This window comes from Stegostoma tigrinum, chromosome 14 (genome assembly GCF_030684315.1).
Source record: "Stegostoma tigrinum isolate sSteTig4 chromosome 14, sSteTig4.hap1, whole genome shotgun sequence".
NCBI classification, from domain to species: Eukaryota; Metazoa; Chordata; class Chondrichthyes; order Orectolobiformes; family Stegostomatidae; genus Stegostoma; species Stegostoma tigrinum.
This window is the reverse complement of record NC_081367.1, coordinates 57,280,001-57,302,173: the sequence shown is the minus strand read 5'-3', so window position 1 is coordinate 57,302,173 and position 22,173 is coordinate 57,280,001. Positions and strand designations below refer to the sequence as shown.

The following is a 22,173-nucleotide window of genomic DNA, read 5'->3' as shown; positions in this document are numbered from 1 at the left end:
TCCATATTTCCCACGCCTGCTATTCACCTTGAATAAACTGGAGAGGCCTTCAAAATGGGATAATGAGAGTTCAGAGTCTGTATGTTCCTGTTAGTATGAAGGGCAAGGCTGGTATGTGCAGGCAAGATAACAAAGTGTGGAACTGGATGAACACAGCAGGCCAAGCAGTATCTCAGGAGCACAAAAGCTGACGTTTCGGGCCTAGACCCTTCATCAGAGATGGGGATGTGGAGAGGATTGTGAAATAAATTGGGAGAGAGGGGGAGGCGGACTGAAGATGGTTAGAGGAGAAGATAGGTGGAGAGGAGTGTATAGGTGGGGAGGGGATAGGTCAGTTTGGGGAGGACGGACAGGTCAAGGAGGGGGGGATGAAGTTAGTAGGTTGGAAATGGAGGTGCGGCTTGAGGTGGGAGGAGGGGATGGGTGTGAGGAAAAACAGGTTAGGGAGGTGGGGACGAGCTGGGCAGGTTTTGTGATGCAGTGGGGGAAGGGGAGATTTTGAAGCTTGTGAAGTCCACATTGATACCATTGGGCTGCAGGGTTCCCAAGCGGAATGTGAGTTGCTGTTCCTGCAACCTTCGGGTGGCATCATTGTGGCACTGCAGGAGGCCCAGGATAGACATGTCATCAATTCTGTTTGACTAGGCAATTTGAAGCTCCGGTCAAGAAAAAAGAGGCATGTTTAGATATAAGGTGGGATAAAACAAATCCCTAGTGGAGTATAAAGGCAGTAGGAGCATACTCAAGAGGGAAACCAGTGGGGCAAAAAGGGACATGAGATGGTTTTAGCAAGAAGAGTTGAGGAGAATCCAAAGATATTCTACAAATGCATTAAGGGCAAAAGAGTAACCAGGGAGACAATAGGGCCCCTTGAAGATCAACAAGACCATCTATGTGTGGAACCACAGGAGATGGGTGAGATACTAAAAGAGTATTTTGCATCAGGTTTTACTTTGGAGAAGATTATCAAACCTAGAGAACTTGCAGAAATATACAGTGATATCTTGAAAGGCGTCCATATTACAGAAGAGGAGGTGCTGGACATCGTAAAGCTCATAAAGATGGATAAAGTGCTTGGACATGATCATGTGCTTCCCAGAACCTCGTGGGAAGTATTGGAAGTGATTGCTGCGCCTTTGCCTAAGCTATTTGCATCACTGATAGCCACTGGTGAGGTGCTGAAAGACTGGAGGTTGGCTAACATAGCACCACTATTTAAGAAAGGTGGCAAAGAAATGCCATACAACTATAGATCAGTGAGCCTGACATCAGTGGTGGGTAAGTTGTTGGAAGAGATTGTGAGGGACAGGATTTACATGTATTTGGAAAGGCAAGGACTGATTAGGGATAGTCAAAATGACTTTGTGTGTGAGATGTCATGTCTCATTAACTAGGTTGAGCTTTTTTTTGAAGAAGCGACAAAGAAGATTGATGAAGGCAGAGCAGTGGATGTTGGCTATATGGAATTGAGAAAGGTGTTCAACAGGTCCTGCATGGCTGGCTGGTTAGTATGTTAAGATCACATGGAATCTGGGGGTGCTAGGCATTTGGATATAAAATTGGCTTGAAGGTAGAAGACAGAGAGAGGAGGACTGGAGGTCTGTGACCAATGGTGTGATATAAGGATCAGTGCTGGGTCACTAATTTTTGTTGTTTTTATAAATGATTTAGATGTAAATGTAGGAGGTATGGTCAGTAGGTTTGCAGATGATGCCAATATTGGTGGTGTAGTGGGTAGTGAAGAAGGTTATCTCAGAGTATGGGACCTTGACCAGATGGGGGGAGGAGTGGCAGATGGAATTAAATTTAGATGTGTGAGGTGTTGCATTTTGGTCAGGCAAATCAGAGCAGGACTTATACAGTTAATGGTAGGGTCCTGGACAGGGTTGCCGAACAAAGAGACCTTAGGTGCAGGCTCATAGTTCTTTGAAAGTGGAGTAACAGGTGGCCAGAGTAGTGAAGAAGGCGTTTGGTACACTTGCCCTTATTAGTCAGTGTATTGAGTTGGGATGTCATGTTGCAGCTGCACATGAAATTTGTTAGGAATACTACGTTCAATTCTTGTCTCCCTGCTACAGGAAAGATGTTGTTAAACTTGAAAGGGTTCAGAAAAGATTTTCAAAGCTGTTGTCAGGGTTAGAAGATTTCAGCTACAGGGAGAAGCTAAACAGACTGGGGCTATCTTCCCTACAGCGCAGGAAGCTGAACGGAGATTTTTTGGAGATTTATAAAATCATGAGGAGTCTGGATCAGCTGAATTGCTAAGGTCTTTTTCCTTGAGTGGGGTAGTCCAAAATTAGAGGGCATGGGTTTAAGGTGAGAGAGGAAAGATTTAAAAGGGACTTAGGCATTTACAGAGGCAAGTTCCAATGTAAATGCAGGCAAACAAATTTCTAACGGTACTGTATAAGAAAAGGATTGAATATGATTGACTATTGATGTTACACACTACAGGTTTATATTGCATCTGATCCAAAACTTCATATGACTATATACATGTTAATTAAAACATGCAACAATGTTTGCATTTTTAGTTTGGTTGAACATCCTAACATGCTTCACAAGAATGCCAAGGATTTCCTAAAATGCAAAAGCTTGATCAAAGATTAGGTTTTAAGGGGAAAATAAGTCCAGGAGAGAATTGCAGAGATTACAGCTTTTTAATAATTCATTCAAGGGATGAGGGTGTGGCAGGCTAGGCTGGCATTTATTGCCCATCTCAGAGGGCAGTTAAGGGCCAACCACATTGCTGTCATAATCATCAATCAACTCCTAATTCCAGAACTACTTTTTGTTGAATTCAAATTACATCCTCTACCAGGCAGGACTTGAACTTAGGTCCCCTGACCATTACCCGAGTCTCTGATTGACAGACCCCTAATAATACCACTAGTCCACTGTCTGCCCTATCCTGGGCACCTGAAAGCACAGCTGTCAATGGTAGAGCATAATCTACGGGGTTGTACAGAAAGCCAGGATTGGAGGAGGGCAGAGATAATTGTAATTAAGGATATTACTGGAATATGTTGGGTTGAGGCAATGGACAGATTTACCACAAGAATAAGCATTTGTAATTGAGATATTGCTAATGTAAATCAAGGCAATATAATTGTGAGCATTGTTACTTGGTGTGAATTAGATGTGGGCAGCTAAGTTATAGGTTTACTCTAACTTTTTTTTATCTTCTTAAACATCTCACATAATTCTTTCACAGGATGTGAGTGTCGTTGTCTGGATCAGCATTCATTACACATTTGAGAAGGTGGTATTGAGCCACATTCTGGCAGTCCATTTGGTGCGATGACAGCTAGAATGCAGTTGGGAAACAAGTTACAAGGTTTTGACCCTACCACTCTTAAGGAACAAGGAAATTGTTCCAATTCAGGATGAAGTATGCAACTTGCAGATGCCTAAGCTATTGAGGACACAGGGTTACATCTCATCATGATAACTAGTGAAAGTTAAATGTAATTTAAAAACACTGAACATAACACTAGACTCAGTAATGATACCACGGCAATGTTCATTGATTGTCATAAAATCCCATCTGGCTTATTAAAGTACTTTAGGGAAGGAAATCTGCCATCCTCACCAGATCTGCCCCACATGTAACTCCAGACTCATACCAATGTGGCTGACTCCTAACTGCTTCTTGGAACGGTCTGACCACTCATTTGTATCAAAACGCAAAGGCCGTGGTCTGAACATAGGAATCGGGAGCATAGCCGTCCCTCAGGCCACCCCAATTCCAATTCTGCCATTGAATAAGATTATGGCTCACCGCATTCTCAGCTTCACGTTTCCTGTCTGCCACTGATAACCTCACACGCCGCTCAAGCGCCGAAGGGAATTGCAAACCTGCTCGTGCAACCTACTCCCAGAATTTAACCCTCCCCTCGGCGACAGATGGGTGAAGTGTTTCAGGAACATGACATTTCAAGTGATAGTAGTGGTGGTTTGTGGTTGGGGTAGGGGTGTTGCACAAGATCCTCAGTACAGATTCTTTTAAGGAAGGAGGCTGCCATGCTTTCGTTACTGTGTCTTGCCTGCTTGTCCTCTCTCAGCGACAACGTGCTCTTGAAGATTGTTTGCAGTTGCTTGAAAGCGAAGCAGTTTCTCGCTGGTGAAGGATACGCGTGTTGCTGTTTGTCTCCTCCCCGGATGCTGTGATTGACAGATTCTGCAGAGCCCTGCTATGTGTGTGTGTGTGTGTGTGTGTGCTATATATTGTGTGGGCGCTTTGCAGAGAGCAGTTGTTCTGAACAGGACCCTTCACAGAATAGGACTGCAGTAATTTAACTCCCTGTCTCCTGTGGTGTAACCAGAAATTAGGACAAATTAAAACCGAACCCCCCCGCCGTTATTCTTTTCACATGTAAAAGACCTGTCTTATTGATTGTGTGTCATTGAGCGGAAGGATATGTTTTAAATCGTTACAAAAGCAGTGACGAGAGAGAGTGGGAGAGAGACAAGACTAAGCTCCGGGCTGTGTCAGTTTTCGGGTGAAATTAACATGGCGAGCGACTCTCCAGCGCGAAGCTTGGATGAAATCGACCTCTCGGCTCTGAGGGTGAGTAACCCAGATCAGAGCTCTCCTCGTGCCAGATTTTGCTTTCTTCCGGGAGATACATTGTTCCCTCTGTAGCACTGTCACAATCTCCAACACACCAATGTAGCAGTTGTGTGTCACAAAGATGTGCGATGTTACAATCTACATTTCCTGTCCTGTCTCAAAATTGTAGCAAATTGGCAGGAAGGATAAATAACACGTCTAAACCGAGTTGCTTGTGTTTATGTGTAACGTGTTAAGCTCATCATTCCATTAAGCTCACTGTACGCCAATGTCACAATGAATGGGGTGAAATGGAACCTGTTTAGATTTTTTTCATTCATCGACTACACCTCCTCCCCCCCCCACCCCCCGCGCCGTCCAACACCACCCTCCCTCATTCCCGCAGTGAATTGTTTCAATTTGAAGGCATTTGTTACCTTGTGTGTTTGTGGGCGCTCCCAAACCGAGACGATGTTTCATAACATGCGTTTGTAAAGCCTCCGGTTGGAGAGCTTCCTTCAATTTTCTCTGCAGAAAGTGAATTGTTGCTTATTTTCAAGCATTTCGCGAAATTGAGATTGCTGGTCAGAGACCAGGTACGGGGCAGCCTCAGCTTTTATAATAACATAGAGAGGAAAATAAAATACAACTGGATAAAGGAAGAGAAGCTTGGGCCAGGGGTATCGTGCTGTTTCATTCAGCCTACACAAAATGTGTTTGCTGTTAGGGAGGTGGTGGTCAAAGGGTCCTGAAGGGAAAGCTAGCGGATGAGAGATTCCACCTCTGTCTGGATCCCATGCACAAGACCCTGAATGGTTTAATGGCTACGGCAATAGGAGCTGTCATCAGCGACAGGCGTTCACTAACATAATGCTTCGAAGGGAAGGAATCGTTTGGATACCAAACAAAAAAATCACTACTGTTTGTGAGCCTAAAATAGCCTGTCGAAACTTGGGACATTTCAGTTTTGGCCATCTGGTCAGAAGAAGAGAGAGATTCGTGAACATTTTAAACGATCTGTAATGACCCTGATTATTGTGCATGGTAGCCCTGCATAGCGGTGTCTGGTTGAGAAAGACACGAGAAAAGACCGGGAAGAGATGGAGAGGGAGACTGCAAGGAAGGGAATGGGGTAGTTGGTGTTGGAGGGGGGGGGCGGTTAGAATTAGGATGGGGAAGAGTGTGGGAAGGGGAACTTGAGTGGGGAGGGAGCTGATCGTTGTGGAATTTGATAATGGTGATATTTCCATTGTTTAGTGTGCATGATTATCATAAACATCTGTTGTGGAGCCACTTCGGAGTGTAGTGTAGGGGCTTTGTTCCGAGGCACTGAAGGAGCTTTCTGGCTAATTATCTCTTGATTTGCTATAGCATGTCTGAACAATTCTGCTTTTGGCATTTTCAAAGATATTGTCGTGTCAGGGCGCATGTTGGTGGGGGAGGGGGGGGAAGAAATCGAGATTTCAGGTTCAGTGCCCTCTCTCCCAGTTTCTGTTTGTGTGGTTTATTGAGGCAAGTGAGAAAGCCAGTGCAAAAGAAGCACAGGTTAACCCAACAAAGCGCTACTTCCCTCCATTCACTACCAGTTTGGCAAACTGACAGCAGGAATTTGTGAAGTCTTTCAGCAGAGCTGTCACTCTCTGCCAAAAGGAGAGATCTTTGTTTTCATCTCTCTCCACCGTCTCGCCGCTCTGAAAGCTCAGTACAACCCTCCGAGATCGCTGCTGCCTTCCAATATTTGCCCCCTGAGGATTTTAATCTCACCATTAAGGAAACTTCTGTTTACAGCCTGAACTCTTAAGTTCTGGAATCCACTCCTGAAAGGGGGACTGGGAGACGAGAGCTGTAAGCCAATCATTAAGGCCAATGTCTTCGACCAAGCTTTAGGCCGTATGTCCCAACATCTCCCTATGCAGCTGAGTGCCACAATCTATTTAATGACAAGCACCGTGGAACATTTAAATACATGAAAGGTGCTATGTAAATGCACAAAGTTGTTGCCATCCCCCACCCGAGGGTTAGTATTTTGAGTTTAGCGGCTCAGGTATTCCGAATTGAGTTGGGTGGGGGAAATGGGCGTGTGTAAATGTGACTGGAACCACTTCCTCATATGGGGACGGAGGGAGCAATTGTCAACACCGCCAGGTCGGGCTGAACGGCCTCTGTCTGTGTCGTTGGTTGTGTTGTAGCGGTGTTAGGTGAAAACAGACTGCCCACACGTGAGTAAAGTAGGTTGGATAGCATTGGGGTGAGGCTGACTGTGGGGCCGGCCCGCGCTGATTTCCACAGCTTGCGAGTGTGATTGAAAGAAGCCAGTCGTCACTGAATGCTATCCGAGGTCTGATGTTGGCCCCTCTGGCTTGGAATGTGAATATTACATGGTCACTATCTTACATGGTTGGAGCTGCTGAGTTTGGTTCCAGCTTGTCTTGAGCGCATGAAAATGGAGCGGGAATCTCGATCTGTTTTGTCTGGGAGCGAGTTCGTGCCTGCCCTTCCAAATCAGTAAGGTGTTTTGCGTGGAAATTACAGCAAAAATTGACAAGATCTCCCCCTAAAACAATCAACGGCCTGTGGCTCTGAAACCAGCAGGGGCCCTGTTTTTCATCAGGTTATGTCCTCAGGTATACGGGACTGAGACGAGGAGAAATTCATTCACTCACAGGACTATGATTTTAGAATTCTGTACCCCTTAATTTTTAATATATTCTTTGGATGACAAGGCCAGCACTAGGTAACACTAGGTAGCACTTGGTGTTATTGCTGGACTGTAAATCCAGAGACCCAGGCAACGTTCTGGAGACTGCCAACACGACAGCTGGTGGAATTTTAATTAAAAAAAGTTGGAATTAAGAGACTATTGATGACCATGAATCCATCGTCAATCGTTAGGAAATAGCCATCTGGTTCACTAATATCCTTTAGGGAAGGAAACTGCTATCCTTACCTGGTCTGGCCTACATGTGACTTCAGACCCACAAAAATGTGGGTGACTCTTAACTGCCCCCTGGGTAATTAAGGATGGTTAATGATAATCAAAAATCTGTGAATACTGTAAATCAGAAAGAAAACAGAACTTGCTGGAAAAGCTTAGCAGGTCTGGCAGCATCTGTGAAGAGAAATCAGAGTTAGTGTTTCAGGTCCGGTGATCCTTCCTCAGGTAAATGCTGGCCTAGCCAGTGATGCCCTCATCACATGGATGAATAAAAACAAAGCTTGAACTGAGTGGCCTGCGCAGTCATTTCAGAGGGCAGCTCAGAGTCAGCTACTTGCTGTGTACCTGGAGTGACATACGGGCAGAAGAGGGTAGATTTCCTTTTCTAAAATGAACCTTATAGGGTTCTTATTTAATAACAGTTGATGGAAGTTTCATAGTCACTATGACTGAGATTAGCTTTCAATTCAACGTTTATTCGTTTATTAGCCAGCTGCCATGGTGGGATATGAACCTGTGGCTCCTGAATATCAGCTTGGGCTTCTGGATTGCTAGTTCAATGCCATATAATTCAACAATTCACACACATGTATCAAAGTTGTAACTTTGATGATTATTTAATGCTAGGCCTTAAATTTTTAAGATTTTTAAAAATGCTTTTTAAAATATATCTTTTAAAATTTTAAAGATATTTTGGCCTCTCAGAGAATGGATAGGGAAATGACGTTCGAGCCGGTGTCTAGTCATTATCGTATTGAATCATGGAGCGGACCCAACAGGCTGAATGGTCTACTCCTGATCTCTCTCTCTCTCTGGTGTTCTTATGGTCTGTACTTTATTAGCTGCACCTATGTGCTGCAAATGGCCAGCTGTACTCTTGTGGGAAGGTGTAAAGTACTCACGGCTTGATTAAAATGCTGACAGATTGCCATGTGAAAGCTCCTTCTGTGGCTCTGACTGTCTTCCTTGCAGCTGATGGTGTGGGTAGTCAGCTTGATACAGTGGTAATGACTTTGTGAGCTGTCATAACCCATACAAAGAGGGATTGGATGTAGTCACTCCCAACCACAGGGCAGAGAGTTGCAGAACCACTTGGTCCATTGTATCCGCGCTGACTCTCCAAATCAGCATCTCACCCAGCGCCATTCTCCTGCCTTCTCACTATAAGATTGTTCCTTTCCAAATAACCAACAAATTCTCTTTGAAAAACTTGATTGAACTATCTCCAGCACACTCGAGGGCAGTGCATCCTAGACCCTAATGAGTGGAAATGTTTCTCCTCATGTCAGTTTTTTTCTTCTTTAGCGAGTTACTTTAAATTTCTGTCTTCTCATTCTCGATCCCATAAGAATGGGAACATCTTCTCCCAATTTACTTTGGCCAGGTCTTCCATAATTTTGGAAACTTCGTTCAGATTGCTCTTCTTTAAGGAGAACTGACCCAGTTTCTCCAATCTGTCTTCATTACAGAAATTCCTGATCCCTGATTCCACACTCATAATCATCTTTTGCACTTTCTCCAATGTCTTCCCATCATTCCTAAAGAACTATGTACAATACTGTAGCTGAAGCCAAGCTACTATCTAATACAAGTTTACCATAACCTCCTTGCTGTTGTGTCTGTGCTTCTACTAATGTAGCCTTGGGTACCATGTGCTTTATTAATCGCTCTCTCAACATGTTCTGCAAACTGCAGAGTAGGACCCCTTAAAGATCAAATAGGTCATCTTTGTGTTGAACCTCAGGAGATGGGAGAGATAATAAATTAATATTTCATGTCAGTTTTTACTTTGGAGAAAGAAATTGAGGGTGGGGAACTCAAGGAAGTAAATATTGATGTTTTGAAAACAATTTCCATTGTAGAAAAAGAAGTACTGGAGGTTTTAAAAAATATAAAAGCGGATTAACCACCAGGACTTGATCTAGTTTATCCTAGGACCTTGCGGTAGGAAATTGCAGCGCCCCGTGTGGAAATATTTGTATCATCTAGAACTACTGGTTTGGTGTCGGATGAATGGAGAATGGCTAATGTTGTACCTTTGTTTAAGGAGGGAAGTAAGGAGAAACCCGGGAACTGTAGATCTTTAAGTCTGACTTTGGTGGTGGGTAAGTTGTTGGTAATGACTCTGAAAGATAGGATTTATATGTGTTTGGAGAGACAAGGAATGATTAGGGATAGTCATCATGGTTTTGTGCAAGGAAAATCATGTTTCACAAATTTGATTGAGTTTTTTGAGGAAGTAAGCAGGAAGATTGGTGAGGGCAGAGTGGTAGAGTTTGTTTACTTGGAACTTAGTAAAGCCTTTGACAAGGTTCCGCATGGTGGACTAATTAGTAAAGTTAGATCACATGGGAATCAGGGTGAGCTTGCCAATTGGCTACAAAATTAGCCTAAAGGCAGGAGACAGGTGGAGGTCAGTGTTGTGTTTTGGACAGCAGGCCTGTGACCAGTGGGGTTCCACAGGGAATAGTGTTGGGTCAACTTCTGTTTGTCATTTATATCAATGATTTAGATAAGAGAATAGAAGGCATGGAATGATTGGTGGTGTAGTGGATAGGGAAAAAGGCTATCTAAGATAACAAAGAGATCTTGATCGATTGAGTCAATGGGCTGAAGAATGGCAGATGGAGTTTAATTTGGATGAAGGCAATGCATAGCAGTTTGGTTAAAAACAAAGGCCGGTCTTATACAATTTAGTCTTAGTCTTGTATAACAGAGAGACCTAGGGTTTCAGGTGCATAATCTTTTGAAGTTTGCATTACATATAGATGGAATGGTTAAGAAGGCTTTTACTTTCCATTGCTCAGACCTTTGAGTATAAGTGTTGGGATGTTGTGGTGAGGGTGTATAAGATGTTGGTGAGGCCTGTTCTGGAGAATTGTGTCCAGTTTCAAGTCCAGTTAACATGATTCAGCTGGAGAGGGTTTAAAAGATATTCACCAGGCTGTTGCCAGGAATGAAGGATTTGAGTGATAAGGAGAGGCTGGATAGGCTGGGACTTCTTTTGCTGGAGTGTAAGAGGTTGAGGGGTGGCCTTATGGAGGTTTATAAAATCATGAGGTGTGTAGATAAGGTGAATGGCAGGTGTTTTTTCCCTAGGGTGGGGAATTTCAAGGCAAGGGGGCATATTTTTAAAGTGAGAGGAGAAAGATTGAAAAAGACATGAGTGGCATTTTTTTTTAATACTGAGAATGTTCTGTGTGTGGAATCAACTTCCAGAGGAAGTGGTGGATGTGGGTGCAGGTGCAACGTTTAAATGACATTTAGATAACTACATGAATATGTGATGTTTGGAGGGATATGGATTAAATGCAGGCAGGTGGGGCTAGTTTAGTTTGGGATTATAGCGGGCATGGACTGGTTGGACCAAAGGGTCTGTTTCAGTCCTGTGTGACCCTGTCACTTTATAACTCTATAACTTAAATGACAAATGCAGAAATACACACAGGTCTACCGACTGAGGCATCATTTTTCGAATTGTATCCTTTACTTTATATTGTTTCTTGGTATTCTTCCTTCCAAAATGCATCACCTCACTCTTGCCTACACTGAATTTCATTTGCTACCAACTTTCTAAGTCGTTCTGAAGTTCCGGACTGTCCTCCTCCCCAGGAAAACCTGCTGCATAGGACAAATGTCTCTCCTTCCTCAGGAGGCTAAGGAAATTTGGCATGTCCACAAGGAGTCTGACCAATTTTTATAAATGCACCAGAGAAAGCATCCTCTCTGGATGCATTACAGTGCACTTTAGCAACTGCTCTTCCCAATAACTCAAGAAGCTACAGAGTCGTGATCACAGCCCAGTTCAGCACACAAACCAGCCTTCCATCCATTGACTCCATCTATACTGTCTCAGGACAGCAACCAGCATAACCAAAGGCCCCTCCTGCCCTAGGTATACTATCTTCCACCCTCTTCTGTCAGGTAGAAGATATAAAAGTTTGAATATATGAACAGATTCAAAAGCAGCTTCTTCGCTTGTTACCAGGCTTTTGAACGGACCTCTCGACTGTTAATTTTGATCTCTCTCTTTGTACTCTCTCTGTGGCCGTAACATTGCATTTTGCACTCTGTTCTGCTACCCTGATGCACTTTGTATGGTACGATCTGCCTGTACAGTAAGCAAAACTACACTTTTCACTGTACCTCGGTACTCTTAATAACAATAAATGAATCAGTCAACTGATCAATAAAAGAATCTAGAATTAAGAGTCTAGTGATGACCATGAATCTATTGTTGATTGTCAGGAAAAGGCAATCTGATTCACTAATGTCCTTTAGGGAAGGAAACTGCCATCCTTACATCAGAGATAATGGGAACTGCAGATACTGGAGAATCCAAGATAACAAAGTGTGAAGCTGGATGAACACAGCAGGCCAAGCAGAATCTCAGGAGCACAAAAGCTGATGTTTCAGGCCTAGACCCTTCATCAGAGAGGCTCTCTGATGGCCCAAAACGTCATCTTTTTTGCTCCTGAGATGCTGCTTGGCCTGCTGTGTTCATTCAGCTTCACACTCTGCCATCCTGACATGTTTGGCCTACAGGCTCTTAACTGTCCTCTGGGCAATTGGGGATGGGAAATAAATGCTGGCCTAGGCAAGATACCCTTAACCTGGGATAGAATAAAAAAAAGACAGCAGTTTGCCAGTGGCCAGTTAAGTTTTAGTGAATTTAGGTGAAAAGTAAGTTTTGATCCAGATCTTTTTAATGTGTAAAACAGTTCTGATCTGTTTTTATTGTGCTATAATTTCAACAATGTTGACAAAGCCACTTAATACAGTCAGGCAATCCCATCCTATGGGCTATTGTACCAATATACTCATTGGATGTTTGTTATTGAGAAATAATATTTGAAGCAGACATTGACTCATTTATAACGTGACCCGACACATTTTTTGTTGGATGTGGCTTCCTTTTTTGAATCACATGTAAATCTATTGCTTCATCAAGCCCTGGTCTATTCATTTGCACTAAGTTGTGTTGACTGTTTGCTGAGGTGACAAATCAAACTGTTTCTGTAAAGCATCCCACTTGTGGGTTGAGCAAATTGCAATGTATTCATGTTCCTGTGGGCTCTTTTACATTTGATTATGGGTTATGGCTGGCAGCAGCAAGGCTAGCATTCATCCCCATCTGTGAATGCCATGAAAGGTGATGATGTGCGACTGACTGCTGCATATCTAGCTTTGAAACTCACCTTGTCTGATTAGCCACTGGTTCAATTAACTGAGTTTCTCTTGAGTTTTGACTGCTTCATCAATACAAATGTGATCGCAAATATTGGCTTCTTGCCGTTTGTGTATAAAGCACAGAGCTGGGAAAGGACAATTCAACAACAACTTGTGTTTATATAACGCCTTTCTAAATGTTAAAGCACTCCAAAATACTTCATAGGAGTGTTACAACATAGAACAATGTTGTTACTAGTTCAGTAACATTGCATCACCACACTGTTTGGAACAGGATGGGTACTGAGATACAGTCAGGTCCAAAGCTGCAAGGACATAGTGAGACAGCCATAAAAAAGCATGTATGAAAAGAAAGTTCAAAGGAAGTGGCTTAAAAATGAAATGTGGGAAAGAGAGATGTGAGGCAGAGGAGTTCAGACAGTATTGTGATTTGTCTCACAGCTAGTATGAAATGCAGAGATAGTCGGAATTGCCGATGCTGGAGTCTGTGATAACAAGGTGTGGAGATGGATGAACACAGCAGGTCAAGCAGCATCAGAGGAGTAGGAAGGCTGACATTTCAGGTCTGGACCCTTCTTCAGAAATTTCTCTGAAGAAAGGTCCAGACCCAAAACATCAGCCTTTCTGCTTCCCTGATACTGCCCGGCCTGCTGTTTTCCTCCAGCTTCACACCTTGTTATCTTAGTATGAAATGCACCTTTAAGAGACACACTGCTGATTTCATCACTGTATCTTGTCATGTCACTTGATGGTATAAAAGCCTCAATTTCCATGTTACTGGGGTCACTTGGAGCAGTTTGTAAACAAGTTGGTTCATACTAGCCTGGATGTGACAGTGCCTGCAATGATAACATATATAGATACCAGAAGTTGTCATAAACATTTCTTGAATCTTTCAGTACTCAGTGATTCACGTCTAGTTCTTATGTTAAAGGAGTTAACGTTAAGTGTCACCTCATCAGGAATAACTATGCTTCTGATGGCTAATCCCGACTCAATAGTCTCAGATCAGGTGGAGTAGGGATCCTGAGCCAGAACGCGTCGACTCTGACCACTTTTCTTACTTCATTTCTCGCTTTTTACTTTTTGTTTAGTTTGTTTTTCTCTACTTCTTTCTGGAGGGAGCACGGTTATGGAAGTAATGGTGGTAACAGCAGCAGCTAGGGGCGCAGAGTCAGGTCTTTGGCGGGGTGGCACGGTGGCTCAGTATTTAGCACTGCTGCCTCACTGCACTATGGACTCAGGTTCAATTCTACCCTTGGTCTGTGTTGAGTTTGCACATTCGCCCTGTGTCCGTGCAGCTTTCTTCCAGGTGTTCCGGCTTCCTCCCATAGTCAAAAGATGTGCATGGTAGGTAGATTGTCCATGCTAAATTGCCCATACTGTTCAGGGATGTGTAGGTTAGGTGGGTTTGTAGGGGGAATGGGTCTGGGTGGGATGCTTTGAGGGTTTGTTTGGACTTGTTGGGCTGAAGGGCCTGTTTCCACACTGTAGGGAATCTGTGATCTATGATGAACCATGAGGCAGTTGGTGTGCCTGGGCAGAACTCTGGAGGTCAGTAACATCGTGGAAACATCTGGGAGCCTGGAGTGGCACCACAGCAGGACTCTGGGGTCTGTGGCGAGGCGATAGGTGAAACCACATGGCGCTTGGTGGAGATTGAGAGATCAACCCAGCATGGAGGAGCGATCGAGTTATACTGGGGAAAGCCCCAGCATGGAACATCTGTAAGCCCATGGCTAAATAAGGACTGCAATTTGGAACTTGGGAACTTGTAACTTTATCTTTTATTTACTACTTTATACTGAGAAGGACGGTAATGTTGAAATTTAAATTATTTCTTTATTTTTCTACATTTTACCTAAGATTTTGTAGCTTGTACCTAGGATGGTGCAATGAATGGCAACATTGTAAACTTTTCACTGTACTCCTGTACCCCTGCATTGGAATACACATGACAAAAAACCTAAAACCTGAAAATAAGTGTGCCATCACTGTGTCTGTGGCAGGTTGTGAGGTCAGAACAGATCAGATGGGTTATCCACAGTGGCCGTTTACAAACAAATGATGCCCAGATCCCAACCACCATACGTCAACAAGCTTAAAGACTATTTTGTTTGTAGATGAAGTACTATCCAACCCATGGGATGACCTGCAAAAAAAAATTACAGTGGGTTCAGGCGCTGCAGTTACGTCGCGAAGATGATGCAGCAGGCCTTGTTTACAAAGCTGATTGTGAGCTCTATCTTATCTATTTTAATTCAGAAGCAAGATTCTAAAAAGTCTTTGGCTGTTTCTGGTCTTTTCTTCGCTCATGGGACGTGGGCGTCTCTGGCTGGCCAGCATTTCTTTCCTGTCCCTAGTTGCCCGTGACAAGGTGGTGGTGTACTTTTGTACTGCTTTAGTCCATTTGTAAGTGGGCTTCCCTAGGGAAGGAATTCCAGGATTTTGAGCCAGCAACAGTGAAAGAACAATTATATATTTCCAAGTCAGGATGGTGAGTAGCTTGGAAGGGAACTTGGAGGTGGTGGCTTATTATTGTATCTGCTGCTCTCGTCTTTCTAGATGGAGGTGGTTGTAGATTTAGAAGGTCAGAGATAATGTGAACTGCAGATGCTGGAGAATCCAAGATAACAAAGTGTGAAGCTAGATGAACACAGCAGGCCAAGCAGCATCTCAGGAGCACAAAAGCTGACGTTTCGGGCCTAGACCCTTCATCAGAGAGGGGGATGGAGAGAGGGTCTTGGCCCGAAACGTCAGCTTTTGTGCTCCTGAGATGCTGCTTGTCCTGCTGTGTTCATCCAGCTTCACACCTTGTTATCGTAGATTTAGAAGGTACTGTCTTAGGATCTTTGGTGAATTTCTTCTGTGCATCTTGTAGATAGTGCACACTGCTGCTATTGACCATAGATGGTGGAAGGAATGGATGCTTGTGGATGTGGTGCCAAGTAGGCTAGTGGGGAATATTCCATCAAACTCCTGACTTTGGAGGGTCAGACATTGAGTTGCAGGACTCCAGGCCTCTGCTCCACTCTTGTAGTCACTGTATTTATATAGCGAGTCATAGCATCGTCATAGAATCACGACAGTGCAGATTGAGGGCGTTCAGCCGACATGCTAAAGAGCATTACGCCCAGTGCATGCCTCCCCCCTTGCCAATCCCCATAACCCTGCATTCACAATGGCTAAATCTACTTTTCCTGTACATCCCTGGAACACTACAGGGCAAATTAGCATGGCCAATCTACCTAAACTCCATATAGAGCCATACAGTCATGCAGCACAGAAACAGACCCTTTAATCCAATTTATCTGCATTGACCAGACATCCCAATGTGATCTAGTCCCATTTGCCAGCATTTGGCCCATATCCCTCTTAACCCTTTTTATTGGTCTACTCAGCCAGATGCCTTTTAAATATTGGTAATTGTACTCACCTCCACCACTTCCTGTGGCAGCTCATCCCATACATGCAGCACCCACTGTGTGAAAAATTGAAGTTGCAAGTCCTTTTTAAATCTTTCACCTCTTATCCTAAAGCAGTACCCTCTAGTTTTTGACTCTCCTGCCCTGGTAAAAGATGTTGGCTATTCACCCAATCTTCGCCTGTCATGATTTTATAAACCTCTATAAGATCACCCCTCAGCCCCCGATGCTTCAAGGAAAATAGCCCCAACCTATTCGGCCTCTTTCTACAGCTCAAACCCTCCAACTCTGCCAGCATCCTTGTAAATCTTTTCTGAACTCCTTCAAGTTTCACAACATCCTTCCTATTGCAGAGAGACCAGAATTGTACACGTTATTCTATAAATGGCCTCACCAATGCCCTGTACAGTTGCAACTGACATCCCAACTCATGTACTCAATTTTATGACCAATGAAGGCAAGTGCGCCAAATGCCTTCTTCACTTCCCTGTCTATTTGTTACTCCATTTTCAAAGAATCATGCACCTAATCTCTTAGTTTGGCAGCTGTCCCCGGGGCTCTGCCATGAACTATTTAAACCTGCTCTGGTTTGCCTTGCCAAAATGCAACACCTGCAGAGCTTAGACCCAATCCATTGGCTGTGGGAACACTTAGTTTAACGCTGTCTATCGCCTGCTGCTTATGTTGTTTGGCATACACGTAATCCTGTTTAGTAGCTTCACCAGGTTGAAGCCTCATTGCACCCTCCTGCACTTTTCGTAGAACCAGGGCTGATTCCCTAGCTTGATGGTAATGGTTGAGTGAGGGATATGTCGGGGTCATGAGGTTACAGGTCATGTTGGAGTACAATTCCCCTGCTGCTGCTCATGGCCCACAGTGCCTCATGGATACCCATCTTGAGTTGCTGGGTCTGTCTGAGTCTCTCCCATTTAGCAGCAATGGTGCCACACAACACAATGGAGTGTGTTCTTGAAGTGAAGCTGTGACTTCAAATCCAGAATGACTGTTCGATGGTAATTCTTACTGACATTGTCATGGACATGTACATATGAAACTAGCAGACTGGTGACGCTGAGGGCAAGTATGTTTTTCCCTCTAGTTGGTTCCCAGTCTGCCATAGATCCAGTTTACTAGCCATGTCTTTTAGGACCCAACCAGTCCGATCAGTAGTGCTGCTGCTGAGCCGCTCTCAGTGGTAGTCATTGGAACCTCCAACCGGGCTCTGAAGTCACATGTGGGTCAAACCACAAGAGGATGGCAGATTTCCTTTCTTGAAGGACATTTGTGAGCTATATGTTTTTTTCCCAATAATCAACAATGGTTGCATGCTCATCAGTAGACTCTTGATTCCAGGCCAATATTCATTTGTTGATTTGGGGAGCAAAAGATGTTTAGTGATATACAAAGATTTTATTGTAAATCTGTCATTTAGTGAAGCACCCCTTTCCCCATCTGCCTTCTGGGGAGTGCTTATTACGGGTTGTGTAGTTTAACTTATTAATTTGGAGGTGGAAAAAGAAAAAAAGTAAAAGTTAATAGGCAAAACATATCTGCTGAGGCACTCCCTACTCATGGCTTAATCTCAAATATTTTATTTTGAATGATATCACCACACTAAGTTAGATACTAAGCAATGCTCAGTGATTGTGTTTTTTTTAAACACCCTGTTTAGAGATGTCTTGACACACATCTGGAACAAGTAGGACCTGCACCTAAGTCCACTCGCCCAGAGGTACATGTCCTGCCACTGTCTTAAACACTTGCTAACCAGCGCTTTTGAATGCTTTTAATTAACCTCTTCTGACAAGTTATAACACATTTCTGAAGCATGTGGGGTGTGAACCTAAGTCTCCTAGGCTAGAGGAAGGAACTATGCCACAAGACCCCTCGAACACCTAATTTATTTTTCTTTTCCTGTTCAGACATGCCATTGCACAATTGCACAACTGCATTTTTTTTAACTACCAAAACATCCATGTTACTAATTAAAAAACACACAAATAACAAGCTGTACCCACCAGGAACAGTTCAACAGTAAGAGAATGGAAGGAAAGAGAGAGGGAACAAAACTAAAATAGATTTGGAGGGAGAAGAAATCAGCTGTTTTTGAAAATAATTTTCCAATTAACCTGCTCAGACATTTATTACGCAGCACTGATGCAAGTGGGACTTGAACCTGGGCCTCCTAGCTTAGAGACAGGGACACTATCACAGCACATGTATTTTCTAATCTACCTGTTAAAAGACACTATCACAGTAGTACTACTGCACCAATACAAAGACCAATGTGCATCACCTGCTCTCACTCAACTCTCGCTGTTTAAATAGATGTTTGAAGGGCCTTGTATTTTTAACACTGACATCTGGACTGTCAACCAAGCTGTATAATGCTGATTGATCCTCATATGCCAACTATTCAGTACTGAGCTTGCACACTGCAGCAGTTCTGTGATACTAGTAGCTCAGAAGATGGATTTTGCACCGAATGGGTCTGATGGCAGAGTTGGGTGAAAGGGATTTCATGCTGGTGTGAATGATTAGTCTCACAGGGACTCTGCAAACTTCTCTTTGGTGTGTGATTTTTTTGGGGTCTGATCTGTTCCACTTGGGCTGCCCTTGAAGCAGTGAACTTGCAAATTGAGTACGTGGCCATGTAATTTAAGAAGTTTGTCCAGCAAATAGGGTTAAAGTAAGAAAAACTGGTCAAAAGACAAAGTCAAATGGCAATTTATTTGAATGCACATGACTTTTGCTAGAAAATAGATGGATTAATGGCATAAGTAGAAATAAGTGATTATGATCTGATAACAATTACAGAGACATGGCTCCAAGCTGACCAAAGCTGAAAAGTGAATATTAAGGACAAAAAACAATGTTGCTGGAAAAGCTCAGCAGGTCTGGCAGCATCTGTGAAGGTAAAAACAGAGTTAGCGTTTCAGGTCCAGTGACCCTTCCTCCATTATTATTTAGTGAATATAAGGCCTATTTGATATTTCAGAAGGGTAGGTGGAAAGGAAGAGGGGGCTGGGTAGCTGTGTTAATAAAGAATGAAATCAACACAATTGCTCCCATCATACACTTCGGGCAACAAAGAGCAGCTTTTGTCCCACAACTCGGGAGCCTACATCACTGTAAATGAAAACTTTAATATTGTTTAAATGTTATGAGCGTTTCTGTCTCAACCACATTGGGTGCAGTGAGTGACTCTCACCACTCTCTGATTGAGAAAGTGTCTCCTCAACTTTCCTCTTCGCCTTTTATATCTTAACATAAATCTATGGCCCCCTGGTTATTGACCCATTATTGTTGGAAAAAAAACCTTCCTATCCACCCTATCTATGCTCCTCTTAGTCTTTTGAATGTCTATCATGTTCCCTCTCAGCCTTCACTGCAGCAAGAAAAGCAACCCCAGCCTATTCAATCTTTCCTCATAGGTCTGACCCTTCAACACCTTGATGAACATCTTCTGCATCCTCCTCATGCAATCACGTCCATTGTATAATGTTGTGACCAGAACTGCACGCAATCCTGTAGTTGTGGCCCAAACAGCATTCTATACAGATCTAATGGGGGTCAGTTTGCTCCGTTTTGGAGGCAAAGGCTAAGGGAGAATCACTGGACTGTTAATCAAGAGATTCAAGTAATGTTCTGGAAACCTGCGTTCAAATCCTGCCACAGCAGGTGGTGGAATTTGAATTCAGTAAATATCTGGAATTAAGGTTCTAATGATGACCATGATGCCATTGGCTGTTGGGACAAAAACCTATGCAGTTCACTAATGTTCTTTTAGGGAAGGAAATTGCCATCTCTGTCTGGTCTGGCCTATATGTGACTCCAGACCACAGCAATGTGGTTGACTCGTACCTAATTAGGGATGGGTGATAAATGTTGGCATAGCTAGTGATACCCTCATCCTGTGTATGAAATTTTTAAAGTTGACTGGAAGACTGATTTACAATGCAGAGTGATGCTAAAAGCATCCAATTCCCATATTGGCTGAATATTACCACGAAGGACTCTCCTTTTCAACCTCTCTGCTCACCTGAGATATGGTGACCCTCAAGTTAACCCACCACCAATCACCCCTCTCTAACTAGAGAGCAACCTTATGTTGTGGTAGGACTATAGTGAATTTATCTTTTACAGTTCCAGCAAAACCTCCCTGCTCTTATATTCGATATCTCAGCCAGTGAAGGCAAGTATCCCAAATGCCTTCTCCACTGCCTACCCTGCTACATTAAGGGATCTGTGGATATACACACTGATCCTCGGTACTTTCTAGGGTTCTACACTCATGGTTTAATCCCTTGCCTTGTTTGACCTCTCCAAGTGTATTACCTCACCCTTTTCCAGTTTGAATTCTATTTGCCACTGCTCTTCCTTCTTGACCAGTCCCATTGATATCCTCCTGCAACGTTTGATAAGTTTCTTCACTTTCTACCACCCTACCAATTTTCATGTCACCCGTAAGCATCTTCATTATACCCCTTACATACCTCTACATTATATCCCTTTGTAATCTGATCCACCTGATATGCTGATTCCATTTCTTTCCCTGATTTTTGCCACTTATATGATCCATGAACTTGGATGCAAACTCCCCTGCACCCCTCAGTCTTTTTAGACATTACTTGCTTCTAACTTTTCACCATATAGATATTGCCCTGTTTGAATGGAAGACCTTACATTTGCTGCCAATGTAATCTATTTTCTCATTCATCTGAATTATGAGCATCTGCCATTTAAACTGCTTCAGTGTTGACTACCTTCATACCATTGTCAAATTTGAATATGTGGCTTTCAGTACCATTTGTCCAGCTCATTAAAATGTGATGAATGTTTATAAAGATCCAACCAGAATTCTCCGGGATGCTACCAACCGCATCAGTATCTGCCCAGAAGCCCCCACTGTTTGCCATCTGTTGTTCATTGAACTTCCCAATAATTCCCGTTGAATTCCTTAAACACATCTTCAGCAAGCAATCTCTTATGAGGGACGTTATCAAATGCTTTCTGAGAGTCAATATAAATGGCATTCACAAACATTCCTTGCCCATTAATTTAGTCGCCATTTCACTCAGGCATGACCCTCCCATGACAATTTCTTGCTGGTTTTCTTTAAGTGACTCAAAATATTTGAGGCAGCCATTTACTTGTTGTTTACCACAGCTAAGATATTTAAATAAGAGTGGTTTGATTTGATGATTAGGAATCATGTAATTGGGTAAGTGAAGTGCGTTGAGATATTGGCTGGGGAAAACAGTGAAGCTGATAAGTGGTGTTGGGAGTGTAAAGGCTGTTGTCAGTATGAATTAACTGGGAAAAATGTCAATCAGAGCTGTCAGGTGATTTGGTATCATGTGAGGGCAGGAGCAAAACAGTCAAAGAGAACTTTGGTGCTTCAGTTTAGACTGAGATGTGTATGGAGATCTGAGACTGGTTATTGTACGTGGATTTGAAAGACTTAGTACATAATTTAGTGCAATAAGCACCATCCCCTACGATAATAGGGTAGGGACCTGAGTAAAGTAATGAAGGAGCTTGAAGGGAGGCAGATGTGGGACCTAGTGTGTTTCTGTCAGTCTCTGTAAGAATGTAGCTCATATTTGTATCAGTCAAATTTGTGTAACCTGTAAATAGTTGCAGTAATGCAATAAATCTTCTCTTGTTTACTGAACAAGACTCTTCTAATTAGACCAGAAAGATGGATATCCATATTTTCATATTGCTTCAGGGCTGAAGGAGCCCATAGAAAATAATGAGCTCTGCAATGTAGTTGAACACAGGAGGCTGTGGAGGGAAGTTACAATCTGGCTTGGAATTTGATTCAGCTGTGGTCAGTTTTTGGAACTCAGTGCCTTGGGTTTCCAACTCTGGTTGGAGGTATTCCTGAAGGTTTCATCACATCACCTCTAAAATCTTCACACGTTGCATATTTGAATGGTAACTAAAGGGGAAACAACACCTCCTGAGTTTTTATTTACATAGCAATCCTGCATGATAGATAACCTACCAGCATGTCACTGAAAGCTGAGGAGGAGGGTAATTGTGAACCAATTTGCTTATTGTGA

The 22,173-nt window shown here is 43.1% G+C and overlaps 1 protein-coding gene across 10 annotated transcripts in view; it reads left to right on the top strand.

The window, feature by feature from the left end:
• Nucleotides 1–4,070: 4,070 nt before the first annotated feature.
• The window catches only part of LOC125457484 (TRAF2 and NCK-interacting protein kinase), a 228,425-nt gene continuing 210,322 nt past the window's right edge, over nt 4,071–22,173 (top strand). For 4 of the 10 annotated variants that reach the window (XM_059651181.1, XM_059651180.1, XM_059651177.1 and 1 more), the window contains exon 1: nt 4,075–4,570. In XM_059651181.1, the coding sequence (XP_059507164.1) occupies nt 4,514–4,570 (57 nt within the window). In that variant the 5' untranslated portion in view covers nt 4,075–4,513. Of the gene's footprint in view, nt 4,571–22,173 lie in introns of all 10 variants that reach the window. The other 6 variants (XM_059651182.1, XM_059651178.1, XM_059651183.1 and 3 more) reach the window with 3 other exon arrangements.